The sequence below is a fragment of the Drosophila tropicalis genome, unplaced genomic scaffold, assembly GCF_018151085.1.
Source record: "Drosophila tropicalis isolate 14030-0801.00 unplaced genomic scaffold, ASM1815108v1 contig_867, whole genome shotgun sequence".
In the NCBI taxonomy this organism is placed as follows: domain Eukaryota; kingdom Metazoa; phylum Arthropoda; class Insecta; order Diptera; family Drosophilidae; genus Drosophila; species Drosophila tropicalis.
In genome coordinates, this window is record NW_027173362.1 from 2443104 (window position 1) to 2463726 (window position 20623).

At 35.8% G+C, this 20623-nt stretch overlaps 3 protein-coding genes across 3 annotated transcripts; 1 reads left to right on the top strand and 2 right to left on the bottom strand.

Moving 5' to 3' along the window:
• The first annotated feature begins 430 nt into the window (after positions 1 to 430).
• Positions 431 to 7608, top strand: NAAT1 (Nutrient Amino Acid Transporter 1). The gene is made up of 8 exons (XM_068298415.1): positions 431 to 923; positions 4953 to 5145; positions 5218 to 5611; positions 5678 to 6052; positions 6120 to 6486; positions 6554 to 6653; positions 6721 to 6897; positions 6956 to 7608. The coding sequence occupies exons 1-8, from the start codon at positions 861 to 863 to the stop codon at positions 7225 to 7227; spliced, it is 1941 nt and encodes a 646-aa protein (XP_068154516.1). The 5' UTR covers positions 431 to 860; the 3' UTR covers positions 7228 to 7608.
• A 2060-nt stretch (positions 7609 to 9668) lies between these two features.
• Positions 9669 to 12167, bottom strand: LOC137583597 (nose resistant to fluoxetine protein 6-like). The gene is made up of 9 exons (XM_068298683.1): positions 12018 to 12167; positions 11594 to 11954; positions 11459 to 11532; positions 11190 to 11392; positions 11011 to 11123; positions 10732 to 10948; positions 10495 to 10667; positions 9983 to 10439; positions 9669 to 9927 (listed from the first exon to the last, which is right to left on the bottom strand). The coding sequence occupies exons 1-9, from the start codon at positions 12022 to 12024 to the stop codon at positions 9751 to 9753; spliced, it is 1782 nt and encodes a 593-aa protein (XP_068154784.1). The 5' UTR covers positions 12025 to 12167; the 3' UTR covers positions 9669 to 9750.
• A 3828-nt stretch (positions 12168 to 15995) lies between these two features.
• LOC137583524 (nose resistant to fluoxetine protein 6-like) lies at positions 15996 to 18711 on the bottom strand. The gene is made up of 9 exons (XM_068298588.1): positions 18414 to 18711; positions 17990 to 18353; positions 17854 to 17927; positions 17581 to 17783; positions 17407 to 17519; positions 17128 to 17344; positions 16886 to 17058; positions 16365 to 16821; positions 15996 to 16310 (listed from the first exon to the last, which is right to left on the bottom strand). The coding sequence occupies exons 1-9, from the start codon at positions 18703 to 18705 to the stop codon at positions 16062 to 16064; spliced, it is 2142 nt and encodes a 713-aa protein (XP_068154689.1). The 5' UTR covers positions 18706 to 18711; the 3' UTR covers positions 15996 to 16061.
• Between the last annotated feature and the right edge of the window lie 1912 nt (positions 18712 to 20623).

Consider the following 20623-nt stretch of genomic DNA (forward strand, 5'->3'; position numbering starts at 1 on the left):
AGGCACTTAAAAAGGCGAAATTAAATTGGATGTTTTAAGTGGTTAAACTACAACAACAACAAACCCAAATTGAAAATCAAAACTTGTCCTCTAACAAACGTTATTAACGCACGATTAACCGATCACAAAGTGGAGCGCCGATGCCCAGAATGTTTCAACTACAAGTTATTTAGCCGAATCCGGCTCCCTCTGATACTGATAGCGAAAGTTTCCCCTTGCATTATTGCCGCTATCCAAAAGCGCCTTAACAAAAAGCAGTTAAAACACTGCACGTGTGTGTGTGAGTGTTGGTGTGTGAATAATTTCACGCTTCTTACCTGCTATGCCCTCTATGCCAGAGTTCTGAGCACTTGTTGCTTGCACTAGGTAAGTATGTAGGTAAGTACAGGTACCTAACTACCTTACCTACTTACTACCCACAGTAAAGTTGGCGTTGGCGGTTCTTAAAGCGCTCAACGATCGCCTCCCCGTCAGTTCCAGCCGTGGCATTCATGGCGCAGCACAACTCAAAACTCAAACGCGAATTCAACATCAGAAACCTAAACAATTTTAATAAAATAAAATAATACAATATAATACTAAATACCAAAGCCAAAGCCAAGGCCGAAAGCTTTAGCCAAAGCCAAAGCCAAGTTTAACACAAAAAAAAAAAAAACAACCAACCAGATTAATAATAATAATAATAATATACACACCAGCAAAAACCAACATCGAATAAAAAAACACAATAGATTAATTATAATTTGTCCCGTTATTTGTTTCGTTTCGTTAAAGTATTGAAATTCGCGATTCTTGTTCTTGTTGTTGTTGTTGCTGTTGTTGATTGTTTTGTTTGAAACAACATTTCAAGTGCATAAATTATGGAACTGAAAAACATTGAGCAGCAGCCACAATTGCAGAATGGCAACGGGACGGCGACGGAAGTAAGTTTATCTATCATTCGGAAAAGTACTTCACTTCTTCAGAGACAAGAAAAAAAACAAAATGCAATCCAATTTGCCAAGTGAAATTTTCAATTTTGGATTACTCAAGTACCAGAGGCTACCAGAAGCCACTTAAGATTTTAGAGTGTCAAACGAAATCAATCATAAAGTCATGATTGGCCAAATAATTGAATATACATATGTAGGTATACAAAATAATAGGTAACTACAGTGAGTAAAAGAATTAAAAGTTCAAAGGAGAAATCAAGGCGAAATAGTCCTTATATTAACCTTAAACTTTTTCCCTCTCACTCTCCCTCTATGCATCGCTCCGTCTCGCTTTAGTGACGTGTCAGGCTATAGAAACTATAACAACATTTTTATTATAACTTTATGATGATCATTAAGATCATTATGGTTTGTTTTTTTATGATGGGCCAATTGGCCGACAAATATGAGGGAGATACCGATATGTAGGTACTATATGGTCATGTCATGAGTTATTATCCAAAAGCATTATTATTAGTTCACCCGAAACTTATCTTATAGCCACATTCAGTCGGTTGCCCTTCAATACACAGCTCAGCTCAGCTGAATCGGTCTGAATTGAGGTAAGGGTGCTAAGCGAGGGGGCGGGCAAAAGCAGGGCAAAATAAACCCGTTCTATTGCTTATAATGTGCAAACACAACTGATATATAAAAATACTATACTATATCTATGTACATACATACATACATACATACATACATACATAAGTACGTTAAGAATGAAATCAAGTCAACAATAGGTGCTAAAAACAAATAGATTACGTTATAATATTGTCCCCAATGTGCACTCAAAATCTGTAAGTTACATCCTCAGTTTTAACTTTAGCTCTCTGCAATCAATAAAAAGTCAAGTCGTAAGTTAAACTCATGAAAAAATAAAAAATATATCAAAATTTCGTTTACTTTTAAGAGCAAGAAAGCCAAAATTTAGATCCAGAAGTAGAGCAGAAAGTGTTCTATATATCCTTATATGAAGGATCGAGTCAAGTCGTCTAATGATCCTCAAACCTAAAGGTTAAATGGTTTTTAAAAATTCCTAGTAATTAGCCGATATCCTTCACTCTTTGTAATTATTGAGCTAAATAAATCATTTGCATTCACTTCAACTCTAACTTTAGATGCCGAAATTCATCGCCAAAATTTCTTCGAAAATATTTTCGGATTTCTTATTTAGTAATTTTGTCAGTTTTGGAAACTATAAGAAGAAAAATGATTAAAAATAACGAAATTTGGATTTTGATATTTGTCATGGAGTTTAGAGAAGAAGTTTAGAGTCCACTTGAAATAACAACAACAACACCGAATGAGTCCCTCTCAGCTTGATAAGCCCTTGATAAGCTTCTATGGAAAGGACCCTACAAATGCTCTCTCTTTGATAGTCTGCTATCATGGTGTTCCTTTTGAGACGAGTGTAGATTTAATTCAATTGGCAGAATGCATAAAAACCAACATTTAATTGAAACAAGTTAGTTAGTATGTAATGATTCCTTGACCTGGATTTCACATTAACTGTAAACAAAACAAATACAAAGTAAGTAAATATCATGATATCGAGGGTTAATGTCATTCTCATGTTATCTTGCCACACTCAGATCCATGGACAATGAGAAATTTTGATAAAAGTTCAACAGCCTTTCTAGTCCCCTTTGGTCATATAGTATATACATACTTGTTCTGTACTATATCGGTGGAAGATATCCACCATCGTTGTTGTTGTTGTTGCACTTGCAATATTGTGTAAACACACGAGCTGACAAATATTTTGGAGTCGTAATACGAGCCTGCTTCCCCCCCCCCCCCACCCTAGTCCCATTGCCAGCCTTCCCCCTCTCTCCGGCAGCCTTTAATGATGCAGTTTTGTTTTCATTTTACCCATAAGACGTTACTTTTCATATACATACATGTATATAAATGTGTGTATATGTGTGTGTGTGTTTTTTTTATTTAAACAGCCTTTTTATTCGTTTGTAGGAAACAAAACACTTTTTACGATCAAATATTAAAAAAAATATGTATATATTTTAAAAAACCCCCCCCCGTCAATCTCCTTCCCCAGGCATAGACAGTAATTGCTAAATGCTTTATATATGTATGTAGATTTAGACAAACGAGACTGTTTTAATAATAATAATAATAATAATAGTGGGAATAACAAAAATAATGATGACGACTGTCTAAAATTACATGAACAATGGCAATTGAGATGGCTTGATGAGATGAAATCCCATGACAACTATTTTGAGTCATAATACGATCAACTTGTCTGTTTAGTTTGGTTATTCCAAGATTGTCTTCAAATGCAAATTTGCATTAGACCGCATTTCCAGGTCTAGGGGATTTTGTTTAAGTTGCTCATTCTGATAATGTTAATAACAATTATTTTGTTAGTGTGTACACTTTTCGTGTTATTGTAATGAATAATTATCTAGCGAGTGGGCATTTTCAGATGTGATACTTAGTCAGTTTTACATACTTGTCATGTTCTATTGAGTGAGAGTGCTTAGCGGCATTTTCAATTCCCATTCAAATGGTAATTACCCATATAAACGAACTGAAACTAAAGCTGAAACCTAAATACATATACATATGACTATATGGAGATTCCCTGTCTCTCTCTCTCTCTCTCTCCTCCCTCCTCAAGCGAATCATGAATGTTGATAAAGTGAATTACCACTAACCGCAAAAAACTTAATTTAATCGAAAAAAGCATTTCTGTTTGAAAAATGATCACTAGCTCATCATCTCTCCCACTCTCTCCCTCTCTCTCCCTATCTATATATCTCTAAAAAAATCCAAGTCAAAGGCTGCTTTTAAGCCGGGCTTAAAGAAATCAATTATATTTTAATTGTAATTTATTGAGATTGTTAACAAATTGTTCAAATCGCATGGGAAATTTTCAACCGAACTCTGACAATCATATGTACCTCATTACAGTGGTGGCCAGAAATTCATATCCCTTTTATGTTTTCATATTCACATTGATGCCAAATTTTGGAAAAAAATTTTATATTGAAATGTTGTAACATTTACCTACATATATATAAACATTTTAATAATTTTTTTAATGATTTCGATTCATCTTTCGATCGTAGTTAAAAGAAAAAAGTACTTTAATTGAAATTCAATTTTTAAATACTGAACAAAAAACATGCCAAACATTTGCCTAGGGATAATGGGGGTTTTTTTTTATACATCATTTTATTAGAATAATGAGCAACCAATCATAAAATCAGCAATAAAGAAGAAGAACACAAAAAGGTCATAAATTTGTGGCCACCACTGTTTATTATTTCATAAATTATTAAAACTGGCAATTATTTGATCATTTGGAAAATCAAAATAAAAAACAAAAAAAAACTGTGATAAGAATTTTCACATGTTTCAAACTTAAATTAAAATAATTTGTTAAAATAATAAAATGTTCAGTTTAAATGATTGAAAGGTGAAGAGGTATATAGAATATTAAAAAAAAAAATGTTTTTAAATCTAATTGATATTTTATCACTTTAAAATGTTTGAAAAATTATTATTTTAGAATGGAATTCCGTAAAAATGTTTATCTTCATAAATTCCATTCGATTGTCACGCGCATATGTACGATATATATATATATATATATATGTTCCATAAAAATTGTTCTAATCTAATCAAGTCACATCAAAAAAAATGGCGGAATGAGTTGCCAAATATTAGCGGAAACTACAATTGAAATGTATGTGGGGATGTGTGTGTGTGTGTGTGTGTAACATTATGTAGATACGTTATGGCCAAAAGGAAAACAAGAAGAATCAAGCATCAACTCTTTGCTTTTGCATGGGAAATATTTGTTCTCAAGTCTTTTTTTTTGTTTTTGTCTGTTTTCTTGTTTTCTTACCAGCTAATCAAATACAAGCACTTAATCATCTTATATGTAGATATTAGCTAAATATTTGAGTAATATGTGATAAGTAAAAATTCCATTCCGCATTTTTTATCTAACAGAACAATGAGAAGGGCGAAGAAAAACCCACGGATGGAGTGGAACGCACAAATTGGGGCAATGGCTTGGAATTTCTGATGTCCTGTATATCCGTTTCGGTGGGCTTGGGCAACGTATGGCGATTTCCCTTTACGGCCTATGAGAATGGTGGCGGAGCATTTCTAATACCCTACATAATTGTTTTGTTTCTCATCGGTAAGAAAGACATACAAACATATACATACATAAATGAATGATTGATATTAAAATAAACTTTATTTATTCAAGGCAAACCTATGTATTATTTGGAAATGATTATCGGACAGTTCACGAGTCAAGGCTCTGTGAAAATCTGGTCCATTTGCCCATCGTTTTTGGGTGTTGGCTATGGTCAGGCATTCGCCACAATCTGCATCATCAGCTACTATTCCTCACTGTTGGCTCTAACCCTGTACTATCTGTTTGTGTCCTTCCAATCGGTTTTGCCGTGGTCCTATTGCCGCGATGAGTGGACAAATTGTGTGAATTCCAGACCGGAGGACTATTCGAGTACAATGCTAGAAGCGGCCAGAAACGCGACATCCTCGTTGTTAATGGGAAATGAAGGAGGATGGAACGGCACCATATCTCGGGCCGACAATGACAGTGTTCAATTGCAGAGTAGCTCCGAGTTGTATTTCCTGTAAGTTGTCCATCCCATACCCATCCCATTTGGAAAGCTATTTCCCAAATATGATGTCTTTCGCAGAAATGTGGTCATTAAGGAGAAGCTGGATATTTCGGATGGCGTGGGTGCTCCTGACTGGAAGCTAACTCTGGCTCTGCTTGTCTCCTGGATTGTGACATTCCTTGTGATAATGCGCGGCGTCAAGAGTTCCGGCAAGGCAGCCTACTTTCTAGCCCTCTTCCCCTACGTGGTGCTCTTTGTTCTCCTAGGCAGAGCCGTAACCCTCGAAGGTGCTGTCGATGGCATTATCTTCTTCCTGCAACCACAATGGGGAGAATTGCTCAATCCCACCGTGTGGAAGGAGGCTGTGGTGCAATGTTTCTTCTCGCTAGCCGTTAGCTGTGGACCCATCATTATGTTTGCCTCATACAATCGTTTCGATCACAGTATCTACAGGTGAGTCTCAATAGAGGAAAGCTTTTCGTTTGTTGATTGTATCTTTGTTTTGGTTTTTGGATTGTAGGGATGCCATGATTGTGACCACTTTGGATACATTGACCAGTTTACTGGGCGGCATCACAATCTTTGCCATTCTTGGCAATCTGGCACACAATTTGCAAGTGGACAACATTCGCGAGGTGGTGCGCAGTGGCACAGGATTGGCCTTCATTTCGTATCCCGATGCTATATCGAAGTTTCAGGCAGTGCCTCAACTATTCTCTGTGCTATTCTTCTTTATGCTTTTCGTATTGGGCATTGGGTCAATTGTCGCCCTACAGAGCACCATAGTGACCATTATCTGTGATCAGTTTAAGAATTGGAAATATTGGAAAGTGGCCTTGGTGACATCCATATGTGGTTTTCTTTTGGGCTTGGTCTATGTGACACCGGTGAGTCCAAGATTCGAGTTAGAAAAACAGAGACAGATTATAATTAATACATATTTTTCCAATCTAGGGTGGACAATGGATCTTAACCCTGGTTGATTTCTACGGTGGCACCTATGTGGTCTTCATATTGGCCATCTTTGAGCTGGCAGGCATTGTATGGATATATGGTTAGCTGGGCTTCAAACACTTTCTTTCCCTTTGGGTTCAACTAATCTGGTTTCTTTGGCTCCATAGGTCTTCAGAACTTTTGCGATGACATCGAATTCATGTGCAACAAACGTGTTTCCCTCTATTGGCGTGTGTGTTGGTCCTTCTTTACGCCCGTAATGATGATTGTTATCTTCATCTATTCCATGGCCACCATTGAGCCGATCAAATATAGTGATATATATTTCCCTCTGGCAGGCGATAGTAAGTTTCTCAAATATCTGAAATATGCTTTTGAATTGAATCGAATGTCTTGTTGCAGTTGCTGGTTGGATAGTATTTGCCATAGGCACAGCCCAGTTCCCATTGTGGGGCATCTGGTACATTTCGCATCATCGAAATGGTAATCTATGGCAATCATTTGTCAGTTGCCTTAAGCCAAATGAAAATTGGGGACCAGCGAATCCCGATACGAAACGAGCTTGGTTGTTATTCAAAAAGGAAAAGGCCCGCCAAAGGGCCAGCAAAACGCAGTCCACTAAAATGGGACAATTTTGGCAGAAGGTTGGCAACTTCTGTGGCAGCAGTACCTAAATTTCTATAACTAAACTAATTTGAGATTAAAACCACCACCACCACCACCAACCACTAACATTATTATGTATGTCCGAATATGTATAAGTTCAAAATTGATCACATATCACAGCAGCAAACCGGGACAAAATCATCCAACGATATGATATGCAGTTCACAAATTCGTCAGGATTTATATATACATATATGTATATATATATATATATATTTTTTTTTTGTTTGTTTCTTATATAAGCTATATTTTATAGTATTATGTATTTATGTAAATATTTATCTATGTATATTTTTGTATAATTTAAACAGAAAGAAAAAAGGAAATAATGAAACGCAAAATAAACGAATTTTCGTTATTGCCATCAATGACAATCGATATCTGTAAAATATGGCATTAGTTTTGAGAGTTATTATATTGAATCAGGGATGGATTAATCGGAACTGCAGAACAGAAAGATGGCATTGTGGATTAAGCTCCACTTTTGATCAGATTTAGTACCTTTAATAATTATATGTATATGATGAATTAAAAATTAATTTGGGTATACATCATCTATATACAGTAGAACCTGGTTATAACGACGCTCAAGAGGCCGACAATTTTCGTCGTTATATCCCGAAGACGTACTAATCGAAGGACCTTTCATATAAGTTTGTATTGGGACCAACCAATCACTCATCGAACTTTAGTCACTATAACCGGACGGACGTTATAAGCGGAGTCGGATTCTATTGTCTTTGAATTGTATTGCCAAATCTAAAATTATGAAAGATAATGGAATATGCTATTCATTTTTTCAATATTTTGTCGCCAAAGTTGCCACATATGTAAACCCACAAAATATTTAAAAAAGATGCCTATATAGAATGGTTCCAAGAGCAAACACTGTGTATTACGAACGTACATACATATATGTAGTTCATTAAGAAATGTTCATCTAATTGTAAATCGAACGACATTATTATTAAATTAATTTGGCATGCAAACTTTAAATTGTTCGTTAGGAATTAAGAAAACATAAAACAAGGTCAACATTTTTAGACTCTTAATAAAATTATATATGATATGTATTTGGGCATTTACGGGAAAAGCTTAATCAACAACAAGAACCCATAAATGCTGTTTTTTCTACTAATCAACTATTAAAAGTTTATATTTTTTGGAAAAAATAGCGTGAAGGAAAGTTCGTATGAAAAAAATAAATGTAATAGACAAAACGACAACAACTAACACCTCTTGAACTGATATATTGAAACTTACCAGAATCAGACTGGGACTCACAAATAAAACCCACAGCCATATCCTTAACAAATCCCCTCCTCCAATACGTACACACTGCAACGCATCAATCAACATTTCTCATATACTTATTGATTGCCCGGTATGCCAACAGGAGAGATCAAAATTTCTTAAATTTTTCTTAATAGACAATTTGAGTTTTAGGCTTATTATATTAAATTATATTTAGTTATTTACATATTGTAGAAAACTCTTTAATGTTTTAGTTTTCATTCTAAACTTAAATACCAATCGAATATCTATAGTTGAATGTGTGAACCGCAGTGGAAAAGATGTCACATGAGTGACCCAGAAGAATCGTTTTAAAAAAAGGACACGGGTATAAATTTAATAAATCATTAATTTTGTTTAAAAAATCGGACATTTCCGTAAAATCTCACACAACTCTCTGAGGTTGCCGATTATTTACAATAATGTCTAATGCCATAACCCGTTCTTAAGTAGCTTTTATTTGAGAATATCTAATTGCTAATTTTAAGATGCTTTGAAAACGATCTAATTTTTGTCGGATTTTTGTAAAATATATATCATTCGACAGGAAATTTAATTTACTTTTATATATATTTCAAGAAAAAATGTCTTCTGCATGAGTTAGTGATGAATAACGTGATTAGACCATCGAACCCCAATAACTACATACGAAAACTCAAAATTTAACTGGGCACCAAAAACCAAAACTGGGGCTTTGATTTTCTAGATTTACAATAGTAAAGAAATAAGAAAGAACGTGTGAAACCAGAACTAACCAGAAACTAACTAACCTAACCTAATGACCACCACTGTTTGCTGTGGTTTGATATGCTGCTCTCTGTTTATCTAACATTCTACTTCATTGTTTTTTGAGTAGTTCATTTATATGATTCTTCATGATTTGATAACCTTTAATCCGGACAGGGAACAGAGAGTTTTGCCTGACAATCAATTATTTATATTTTTAAACCCAAAACCCATAAAACTATGAATGAAAGAACTTTCAATTTTATGGAAATCAAATGTGTGAACTAAAATGTATTATCAATACTAGAGCCTTTATATGAATCAACTATCGAATTAGTACAAAGATTTTCTGAACCTTTAAAATGTTTTTATAAGTAGTCAGGTGTGAGCCAGGTTAAGTAATTATTGGCAATAAATAGAACCTAAATACTTAACAGATGGGATCAGCCATTTGCTATGACCAAGCATTATTTTATTTCTACAAACTAATTAAATAAATAAGTAAATTAAAACTATTCTACAATTCTGGTTGATTTGATGATTTGTGGCTCAGTTAGCTCTTGGGTAGAAGACTTTCTAGGCTTGGGCAACAAGAGTTCCATTAGATTAGCAAATGGCATTTCAATCAGAATGCACATCAAATAGGCAAACAATATTGTAAAGCCGAAATCTCCCCAGAAACGGAGCATCTACAAAGTGAAATGATTATATAAAGATTGAAGGAAGATATCATTGAGAACTTACCACTTGATAGTCACTGAAGTGTGTGCTGGTCCGTGTTATGCTTCCATTGAGAACTACGAAGAACATGTGAAAGATGTAGGCACAATATGAGATCTTGGACAATGGCTGCCACAGAGGTGATGATAGGAAACTGTTTGCCAATCCACCATAACCCTGGATGCAGGCAAAGACTATCCAACAGAGAGCCAAAGGCCAAGCTATGCGTGTCAAGGACAAATAGAAGGCTTCACTCAAATAGGGAACTGAGGAAGCGGTTTTCGTAAAACCATAGAGACCCAGAATACAGGCAAACAGTAGGCCCACACTAGTTAGCCATAAGAGCCAGACCACAATGCCATTTAACTTGAAACTCTTGCCCCTATTCACATGCAGAAAATAGCCAAAGAGTAAACCAATTAAATATGTCGATGCTTGGACATGTGTGGCAAAGGTGACCTTGTGTGCATTGGACGAGTATCTAGAAGAACGGAAATGTTATCCATTATGTGTAACCACAATACGACAATTCTTACAGGGACCAGTGTTTAATGAAAACCTCACAGAAGAGACATGTGGCTAGCAGCAGAATGAGCACCACAATGCCAGCGGCTGCCCTATTGCCCCACCTGTAGAGGGCAACAAGGAGGAAGGATGCCACCAAAAAGAGTTGCATATCGGCGGCCAGATACCACGAATGACTAAGACACTGTCGAATGAATTTTTATGAGAATTTTCATTGAGTATAAAAACTTTATAGAATTCATACATACAATATCTGTGGTGGCATAGTTCTGCATGTAAAATAGAGTCCAGAACCATGTTTGTTTGCATATTGCCTCAAAGTCTTCGAGGGAACCATTCGAAATAGGTCCGACTCTCAATAGTGGGAGTATCTTCATGTAGATAAGTATGCCAAGGGCAAGCACCGGTGTGAGTCGCAGATATCGATGCAAATACATCATGGGCAAATTAATTTTTCCCTTCGATCTGCAAGAACAATATAAATTTATATATAGATTTTGCAACCAATGTGATTTCATGTCTCATACTTCTCCATGATTCGTAGAACAACAAGGACAACCAACAAACCGCTGATAAAGAAGAAAGTATTCACCGCAAAAATGCCCTCTCGAACAAACAGGCTAAAGGCTGACTTGGACCACTGAAGTGAGAATTGATGAAATGAATATAAGTGAGAGAACTTCTGGAGATAAAATATTTTACTCACCGGTTCAATTTTGATCAAATTATGATTGGGCAAGTAAACGGCTATCATATAGACATGACAAAAGATTACCCAAATTAGGGACATGCAACGTATTCCATGAAGACAGTCGATGACATTGGGATTCGATTTGCTGTCCACAATGCGGAATATAGAACGGGAATTCGCCCGCGCCGAAAAGGCCCTCACAATGGGAGGAAGTTTTCCTACAAAGAAATAGCCAAAGGGTTAATTATATAGAAAGGATCAGAAACCTGAAAATACTCTCTTACTCTGATCTTCGCATATGAAATAGTCGTATAGGGTGGCCGAGACCATCGAGCACGCCAATATAGACAAAAGGATTCTTAAGAGAAATCATAATTATTACCTTCAAATTCATTACTATTGAAATTTTTCATACTTACATCGTGAATAAAGTCAAACCATCTAGGGGTTCCCTTTCCGCTATACTGCAGGAGGCTTCGTTAACCAAAGTCAAATTCTCACTGAAGTTTAGGCCGAGTAGTTGCTTGTATAGCCGTTTTATCAATATGTCCATATTGTCCGCCGAGCAGGAGGAGGGAAAGCAAACGGCAGTCTTGGCATTAAATGCACTTGAACCAAGTAATAAATCACCAATTGGAACATCCGAGAAGCAGTACTTGCCCTTCACACTATGCCCGGTAGTAATCACATGGTTAATACTCAAACATTCATCGTAGTTACCCAAATCCTTGCGATTGCCATATAGTATACCAGATGGCAGCGAGCCCCACGAGTCAATCACTTTAGTTAATTGAAAGGAAAGTCTAAAGATTCAGCAGTTTTGAGTTTTTCCAACACACTTACTTCTCATCGCCCATACACCGCCCGAGGTCAAGCCCTGGATTACTAGTGCAAAGTCAACAAAACACTGTGAGTCTCGTGGAGTGGGTATATTCGAACTTGGACCATCTCGCAGTAAGTCCTTTATGGTAAGATTTTGATAATAATCTACAAATTCCACTGACAAGGGACGTAACTTGTTCATAATCCGATAGTCCTTCAGTCTAATATTTTCTTGAAGTTCGGCGGCATTGCCCATAACCGCTGTCCATAATATTATGACCACTATGCAAGTCTCCAATCTCGACATACTGTTTTGTTGTTAAAGGCATTCAATTCAATGATTGAATATTATAATCGAAGTCCAATTTATAGACGGCAAACGGTTTCCCCATCACTCCTATCACCCGCTTGAGTAGGATAAGAATTTCATGGAACAGGTGTTGTACTTTTCAAAGCTAAATGCCCTCGAGTGTGATCGCTGCGGATAGGGGTTAATAGAGTAATGCCGAATTTAGGCCACATTAGCTACTTAGAAAATTAGTTTTCTGTAGGTGCCTGATAATTGTAATTTAATAGCTTTGAAGTATAAAAAGTTTTAGTTAAGTGTCTTGATAATAAAAAGTGTATACAACCTTCGGAGTGAGGCGAATCGGTTCTCTCTTTACTATCAATCAATCTGGGACACTTTAAACGAGGACTATTCGAAATTGATCAGTTAGTTATTATGATTAGAACGTTTCAATCATGTTTGCATACATATTTGTTGGAGAAGATCTTCCATGTACCCTTTGGTTTGTTTTTGAAATATCCTGATTTCTGGGAAATAATATAAGTAGTTCTTCATTCCACTTAAACTAATCTTATCAAATTTGTGTACTTTACCATGGCCACAACGATGAAGTGTACGTTTTTTTTTTTTTTTGTTGTTCGTATCAAATTGATCCTCTAGTGTGTTTGCTGTTCATTCAACGTAATACCATCATTTAGAGCAAGTTCATGGCATAACAATCTTATCATAGTATTTTAATACATCTGTACTTGGAAAAGCATTCTAATAAGGGCAATTTCGAAGAATTAATATCTGCTTAAACCTTATAGCTCAATAGTCAACTTCTCAGGCCAATTGGATGATTAATACATGTTTTGACAACAACAACAACATCGATCTATCGTTTACCAATTGTCATGATTCATTCAGTTTTTACAAGTGAAGTGCACTTATTTTGCAAGTGCTTAGTAGTAGGTAAATAACATTTCAATATGACTATTTATTATTGCAAATTGAAAGAAAGTCCCCAACTGTCTCAGAGTCAATAACAATTATACTCATTATAAAATTTGTTTTTTATGAATCTTTTGCTAAGTTTGCCGAAAAAAATTCAATCAGTTCTAGTCTACAATCATAAATTAATTGAAGTACTTCGACAATATCACAAAATCTATTTTGGTAATTATAAGTGGCATTATATTTATGAGCACTTTAGTTGCCATCGTAAAGTCAACTATTCAGCGTAGCATACTTTTGGGCTCATTGGTAGATGGCAAATTACATTTCTATGTACATCTGTGGATGTACGTATTATTTAATATGCACTTAGTATTTATAACTACAGTGTGAATCCTTTAGCCTTCTCCAATTTGTCACAGAAAAGGAATTCCGTATGACTAGAGCAGGGGTAGGCACAAAGAGAGCCAGCGCAAACTGTCAGTATATGTGTGTATTTTACACTGCGAAAAATGAAAAGTGGATAAAATTTGGCTCAATCGCTAAAACCAGCACAATCGATGATCTGCTGCAAGAAAATAAATGAGAAAACAACCCCCAAATTAATTTTTTCATGTGCAGTTATCCAACAACGCGACATAGATGCGCTCGCGTCGAAATGCTGCAACAGACTAATTCTGTTTTTACGCTCTCAAGTGCACTTCGTGTTGACTTCGGCATGCACACAGATGGTAAAACGATCATATGCCGAAGAAAAGTGCCCGCACGGGCTATGGGTGCCTACCTCTGGACTAGAGAAAAGAAAAAAGTCAGGAAATGTTGTTAAGGGTTTTTTTAGGGAGTTCCAAACTAAATAGCTTTTATAGTTTATTATTTTATTGGTGGAAATCTTTTACACCTTTTCGGTTTTCTTGCAATTCCCTTTTTCTTTAAATCCTCGAAGATTCCCTAACTTCGTCATTTTAGGCCATGCAGATGTAATCTTAAAAAATTACGTATACGCACAGTGTGACAACAAAACTTATAACACATAATAATAATACTGATGTAAGTTATTCAACAATAATATTTATAAATTTCCAAAATAACAATTTAAAAACTGTTGGGGTTTAATATTTCTGAATTTTTCTTACAAGTATAATTCGCCATTACAGATAATTCCAATATCTGGACACTCTACTTTGGCCTTAGACTTAATCCGCCACTGCCCTGACTAATGACCATTAAACGTTGTAAATCATTTAACAGATTTCACGTAGCTTGCTTAAGTAAAATACAGGTAAATTTTTAAGAAGACCTTTGAAATGAAACTTTCCAATGAGTCCATATCCCTTGATATGGCTGCAAATAAGTTTAATCAACAACAACTACCTAATCGATTTTAGGCAAAATTTAATCAAGATTTGTTTTACTTCGAGTCTAGACGATAATTGGCTGTGGTTATAATGTTTATAAGGAGTGTATGGAAAATAACCTGAACGCTTTCAAATTGGAATTTCTCCGAATTACGAAAACTAAGAAAAAACATAATATAAAGAAAACACAAGTCAATTTTTAATCAGTTCATGTGAATTCAAATGAATTCGTCTCTCAACAAACTAAGAAAATTAACTTTTGTCATTTGTACTTCTTAATATTTAATGCTATTAAACCCGTAAAATATCAAAAAACTTAATGTCTAATATGATAAATAGTTTGGAAATATAAATAAGGCTATAAAATTTCCTTTCAGTACATTCCTTAGTTAATTGCTGTGGTTAATCATTATCAATAAACTGCACTTTGTACGACCCAGATTTGATTAAGCGATAATTCGAACACGTCAGAGGGATTGCTTTAGATAAGTTTACGATCGCTTTAACGAAACACTTTGAAAACACGTGTGTGCTGATTAAATGATAAGACTACATGAAGAATTTTTCAAATCCTGCAACCATTGGGCGAAAGAGTGCATCGAAATGGAAGGCAGAGCAGGCAGAATCGGATGAGACATGTTCATCAGGTATAGAGATTAGGGGAACTTGGGTATATGAATATAAAATTCCAACTGAATCTAAACGAAAGTCAATTCAAAGTTGCTTCAAATTTCGACAGGATTATAATAGATTGAGAGGACAAGAGTTTTTTGACTGCATCAATTCAGTTAATAGATACATATATGTATAGGAATGTAGGGTTATTCCGGGGTGACACAACTCCCTTAGGCTGTATACATATATATGTAGGTACATATATTTGAATAACTAGGTTATCGTGTTTAAAACTTTATAAATTTCCTTAAAGTATCATAAAATGCCTTCATTTCTAGCAAATAATAATATTCTCTTTAAATTAGTCAGATATTGGAGAAAATACAAGCTGAGAGAAGGAAGATTGACCAAAAATGTTTGATTAAAAAACTGTGGAAAGTCCTTATTTCTATTCAAATCTTACAAAACACAATGGAAAGTGATCTTCTTAATTTTATGAAAAAGCATGCATTTATGTTTATTTTTGTGTTTTTGAATGGCTAAAGTAATCCGGCACTAGATTGATCAATAATTAAGTGTAATGGGCAATCAATGGGAATTGGTCAACAAAATTTCATAAAAATCGAAATAAGAATGGCTTCAGGAAAGGGTATACCCGCAACGGTGCGACAATCTTCTTAATATTGAAGCAAGATTTGCCTTCATTCCATAAAAGTTATTTCCCGCTTTAACATTAAAAAACAGATAAGTATGCAATAAATAGTTAAATATTTTACTAAGAAATTCCAGTCCATAAATATTAAAACTAATAATAATAATAAAAACAAAAAAAAATCAGTTAAAACTATTTGCCAATAGATCAGATTCAAATTAGCTGCTTGTGGTAAACGTAACCGACGGCTTCTCATCAGTCAGGACTGATTTATTGGGCAAAGGTGGCGCCGATTCGGAAGTCGATGTAATGGGAGCTGGCACCTTGGTCACAGGGGCAACAGCCGGACTTGGCTGTCTCATTGGCAACAGAAGGCTCTCTATATTACCAAATGGAGCTTCTATCAGGATGTACATGAAATATGCCAGGATGACGACAAAGCCAAAGTCTCCCCAGAAACGAAGCATCTAAAGGAATAGAATTAGTAGGCGGTGAGATGTGGGTTATGCTGGTTCACTTACCACTTGGTAGTTACTGAAGTAGGTTTGGGTTCTTGTAATGCCACCATTTAGACTTTCGATAAGCATGTGGAAGATGTAGGCGCAGTAGGAGAGCTTTGACAGCGGCTGCCATAAAGGCGATGAAAGAAAACTATTGGCCAATCCACCATAGCCTTGCATACAGGCGAAGATCACCCAGCAGAGACCCAAGGGCCAGGCTATACGACCCAAGGTCAAAAAGAAAGCTTCATCCACTATGGGCATCGAAGTGCTAACGTCATAGAGGGCAAATATGCAAGTGAAGAACAAGGACAAACTGACAATCCAACCCAACCAGACCGTAGGGCGATTCAATTTGAACGTTTTGCCACGATTCACATGCAGGAAGTAGCCAAATAGTATGCCAATAAGATAGGGAGAAGCACGTGTTTGAGTTCCAAAGTATATTTTCTTCATGGAGGTGCTACCACCAGATACCCTGTAAAACATTTATGATAGATTTCACCTTCCCTGCATGCATGTCATCAAATTTCTGCACTTACATGGAATAATTCTTTATCACCATCATGCTAAACAGACACGAAGCCAGCAACAGCATTAACACAAAGACGCCAGCAGCTCCCTTCTTGCCCCATTTGTAGAGGGCCAATATCAGGAATGGTGCAATAATATACAACTGCATGTCAACGGCCAGATACCAGGAATGACCAATACACTTCAAAGAGAGATAGCAGGTAAAGCTCATTATACGATTCAGTTCATTTCGTTCAACTTGTCTACTTACCAAATCGTTTGTGGCATAGTTCTGCACGTAGAGCAAAGTCCAGAACCAGTTATCCTTGCATAGACTGTAATCTTCCATGGCAACACCGCCATAGAGAGGCCCATCGCCGAGAAGGGGCAGTATCTTCATGTAAATGAGAATGCCAATTGCCAAGACTGGTGTGAGTCGAAGATAACGATGTAAATACATCATTGGCACGTTTAGTTTGCCTTTGGTTCTGTGAAATGAGGAGAATCTTCCATTTAGCCACATCATTAACAATGTAAAATGAAAACTTACTTTTCCACATAGCGAAGTCCCACGAGAACTACCAATAGGCCGCTCAGAAAGAAGAATGTGTCCACAGAAAAGACTCCCTCTCTGACGACCATGAAGAATGCTGAGTTAAACCACTGTACCAATAGAATTTCAGTTATCAGACCTTTTGTAATGATAATCAGCATGATAGCCTACCTTATAGGCATCCACAATATTAATATTTGGCGACACTCCAGCGATTATATAATCATGACCAAAAATAACATAAACAAGTGACATACAACGTATTCCATGAAGACAATCGATGACATTGGGATTCGATTTGTTGTCCACAATGCGGAACAGAGAACGGGAATTCGCCCTTGCCGAAAAGGCTTTTACAATGACAGGAAGTTTCTCTATAGAAAGAATCAAAAGGTTTAATAATAATTAAGGACAAAATAAGAACTGCAAACACGAGGTACTTACTCTGATCTTCGCATAAGAAATAGTCGTATAAGGTGGCCAAGACCATCAAGGTCGCCAATATAGACAAAATGACACTACAGAAGAGAGATCAATTATTACCCAACAAGCCAGGATTGAATGAATTCTTCAAACTTACATGGTGAATATGGTGACCCCGTCATAGGGTTCTTTATCGGCTGTTTTGCATGAGGCATCATTGACCAGCTCCAAGTCTGCACTGACCTCTATATTCAGTAGTTGCTTGAACAGTTGCCGAATCATTGTGTCCATGTGGGTGCCCGAACAAGAGGAGGGAAAACAGACAGCGGTGTTCACATTTAAAAAGTTTGGGACTCCAGAAATTTTGCCAATGTGTATAATCTTAGCAAAACAGTATTTTCCCCTCACACTGTGACTGGAGGTGACCTGGTGGTCAATGGCCAAGCATTCGTCGTAATTACCCAAATCCTTTAAGTTTCCCTTTAAAATTCCCGAGGGAATTGAGCCCCACGAATCAAACACTGAAAGAAAAGCGAACTTTGTACTCTTCGTTCCACTGGAGTTGACATGGAGAAACTTACATCTTATTGCCCACCAGCTGCCTGTTCTCACTCCTTGAGTTAGGAGGGAAAGATCCGATAAGCATTCGAGATCCTGTGGGGTAATTCTAGGACTTTCGCCTGGCAACAGATCCTTTAGCGTTATGTTTTGGTAAAAGTCAAGAAACTCCACCGACAAATGCCTTAGTCGAGTAAGGCTCTGGTACTCCGACAGGTCCATCTCCATATAATCATCATTCTGACTGCTGCTCCACACTGTTGTGCCAACGCTTAGCAATAGCGTGGCTATTAAAAATACTCTGGTACTGACCATGTTTCTCGGCCTTATGGTAAGCAATTGATAAGTTAACCATGGCCAGGGTCTTATTTATATAAATCGTCCATGAGAACAACAATAATGATAAGCACTTGGATTGGTTACGCTTTTCCATGGCATCCACAATTACACTTGCTATCAATAACTGGTCATAGATTACCGAAAGATTGTAGCACCAGTGGCTAGTAGTAGCCGAAGCAGTAGTATTAGTAGTAGCAGTAGTATAACCTTTAAACACTTCACTTGAGTGACGCTGCACATCGATATCGCTTTTAGTATAGCCTGTCTGGGAATTAAAAACTGACTCATTACTGGACTAAATATGCTTAAGTGTTTACTAAGAATAAATTAAACAAATTGAGTGTATAAAATCCAATTAAACCTAAGAAAAAGGACAGAGAGCTCGAATAGAGGGAGCATTCAAAATTCTTAAGTGAAGTTAAGGTTCGGAAAAGAAAGTGGTCCAGATATTTCCCAAAATCAACTATGATCGAATTAAAAAAATTCGACAAAAACATATATGAAATTAGTTATTTATCTAAGACGATGGCTTGTTAATAATTAATAATAAATAATAAATAATTATGTCGTTAGTATCCAATTACAGTTATCCCATACTAAACAATAATAATACGTATACGCTCCATGTACTTATATACATATGTACGATATATATACGTTTGATTGACACAGTTTAAAAATATTGAGCGAGGAAATCGATTCTTTTCTAATTCGTAATGGATTCTCAATGGTATAAAAACTGCTAAGTAATGGAAATTATTTGGCTAACAGCGGCTATATCCTTTAAGAAGGCATGGCTTTTTTTACATGTTTTTCGTTTGTCACGTAAAGAGATTAGTTTTCGGATGGCATAGTCTAGTTTTCAAAGTTCTCACAAATTTTAGTTAATTATCGGTGCTCTTTATTCAAAGCAATGGTCGGCGGCTTATCATTATTATTCGTTATTATTCATTATTATTCCCTTTGCTGATAATAATTAGAAGAATTCTCAAGAAATTATTATTCAACTTGAAAAATTTTTGATTCGTTTTAAGTGATAAATTTTCAGAAAAAAAAAACAAACAATTCCATTTAACCATTTCTATTCTTATCTATTAAGTGGAATATTCGTATGCTTTGTGGTGATGACACGAGATTTTCACTTCAGGACTACTGATTACGAACCGCCTAATAGGGGCTAATAATAAAATTTATTAATTCGCGAGAGACAGACGGTAATCTAATCGGTCTTGTTTTCTGGCTCTTAACTAGGAACATGTGTAAATAGATCCGAAACCTGGTGAAATTTAATGTCTGGCTTTGAAATTTTCAAATTAACTAAGAATGCTAGGATAAGAAGTTTTGTTTTCTGAGAAGTGCTTCAAAATATGATAACAAAGGTCAAAGTCACGACTTGTCACAAAGTTTAGAGTTTGGTAATTCTTTAAAATTTTCTACTTTTTGCAAAAAAATGTGGATTGTGGTAGGTTATCCTCAGCAGAAAAGTCTTCAGTAAGTTACAGGTTTTAGAGCCCAATAAAAACACATTTTCAAATATTTTTTGTGAATATATATATAATCTGGGGTTATTCTTTAACATAATTTTGAAATCTATATACATATATATATAAATATTTGATCTTTTGAAGGTTTGCGGTGAGAACGACGCTGGACAGGATCATCGGAACAGATGTACACCTGTGGGAGCTGTTCGAAATTAGCGCTAGCACTGTAATTAATGAAATTAATTAATTAACTTTCAATTATGTTTTTTAATTATTTATAATTTTGTACTTAAAATTTAATGATTCTTTTTTAAAAATAAAAAAAATTGTTAATATGATTTCTTAATGCTTGTCTTTATAGACTATGAATAAAGTTTTGTTTTTAATTATTTATTTAAACACATTTCCCT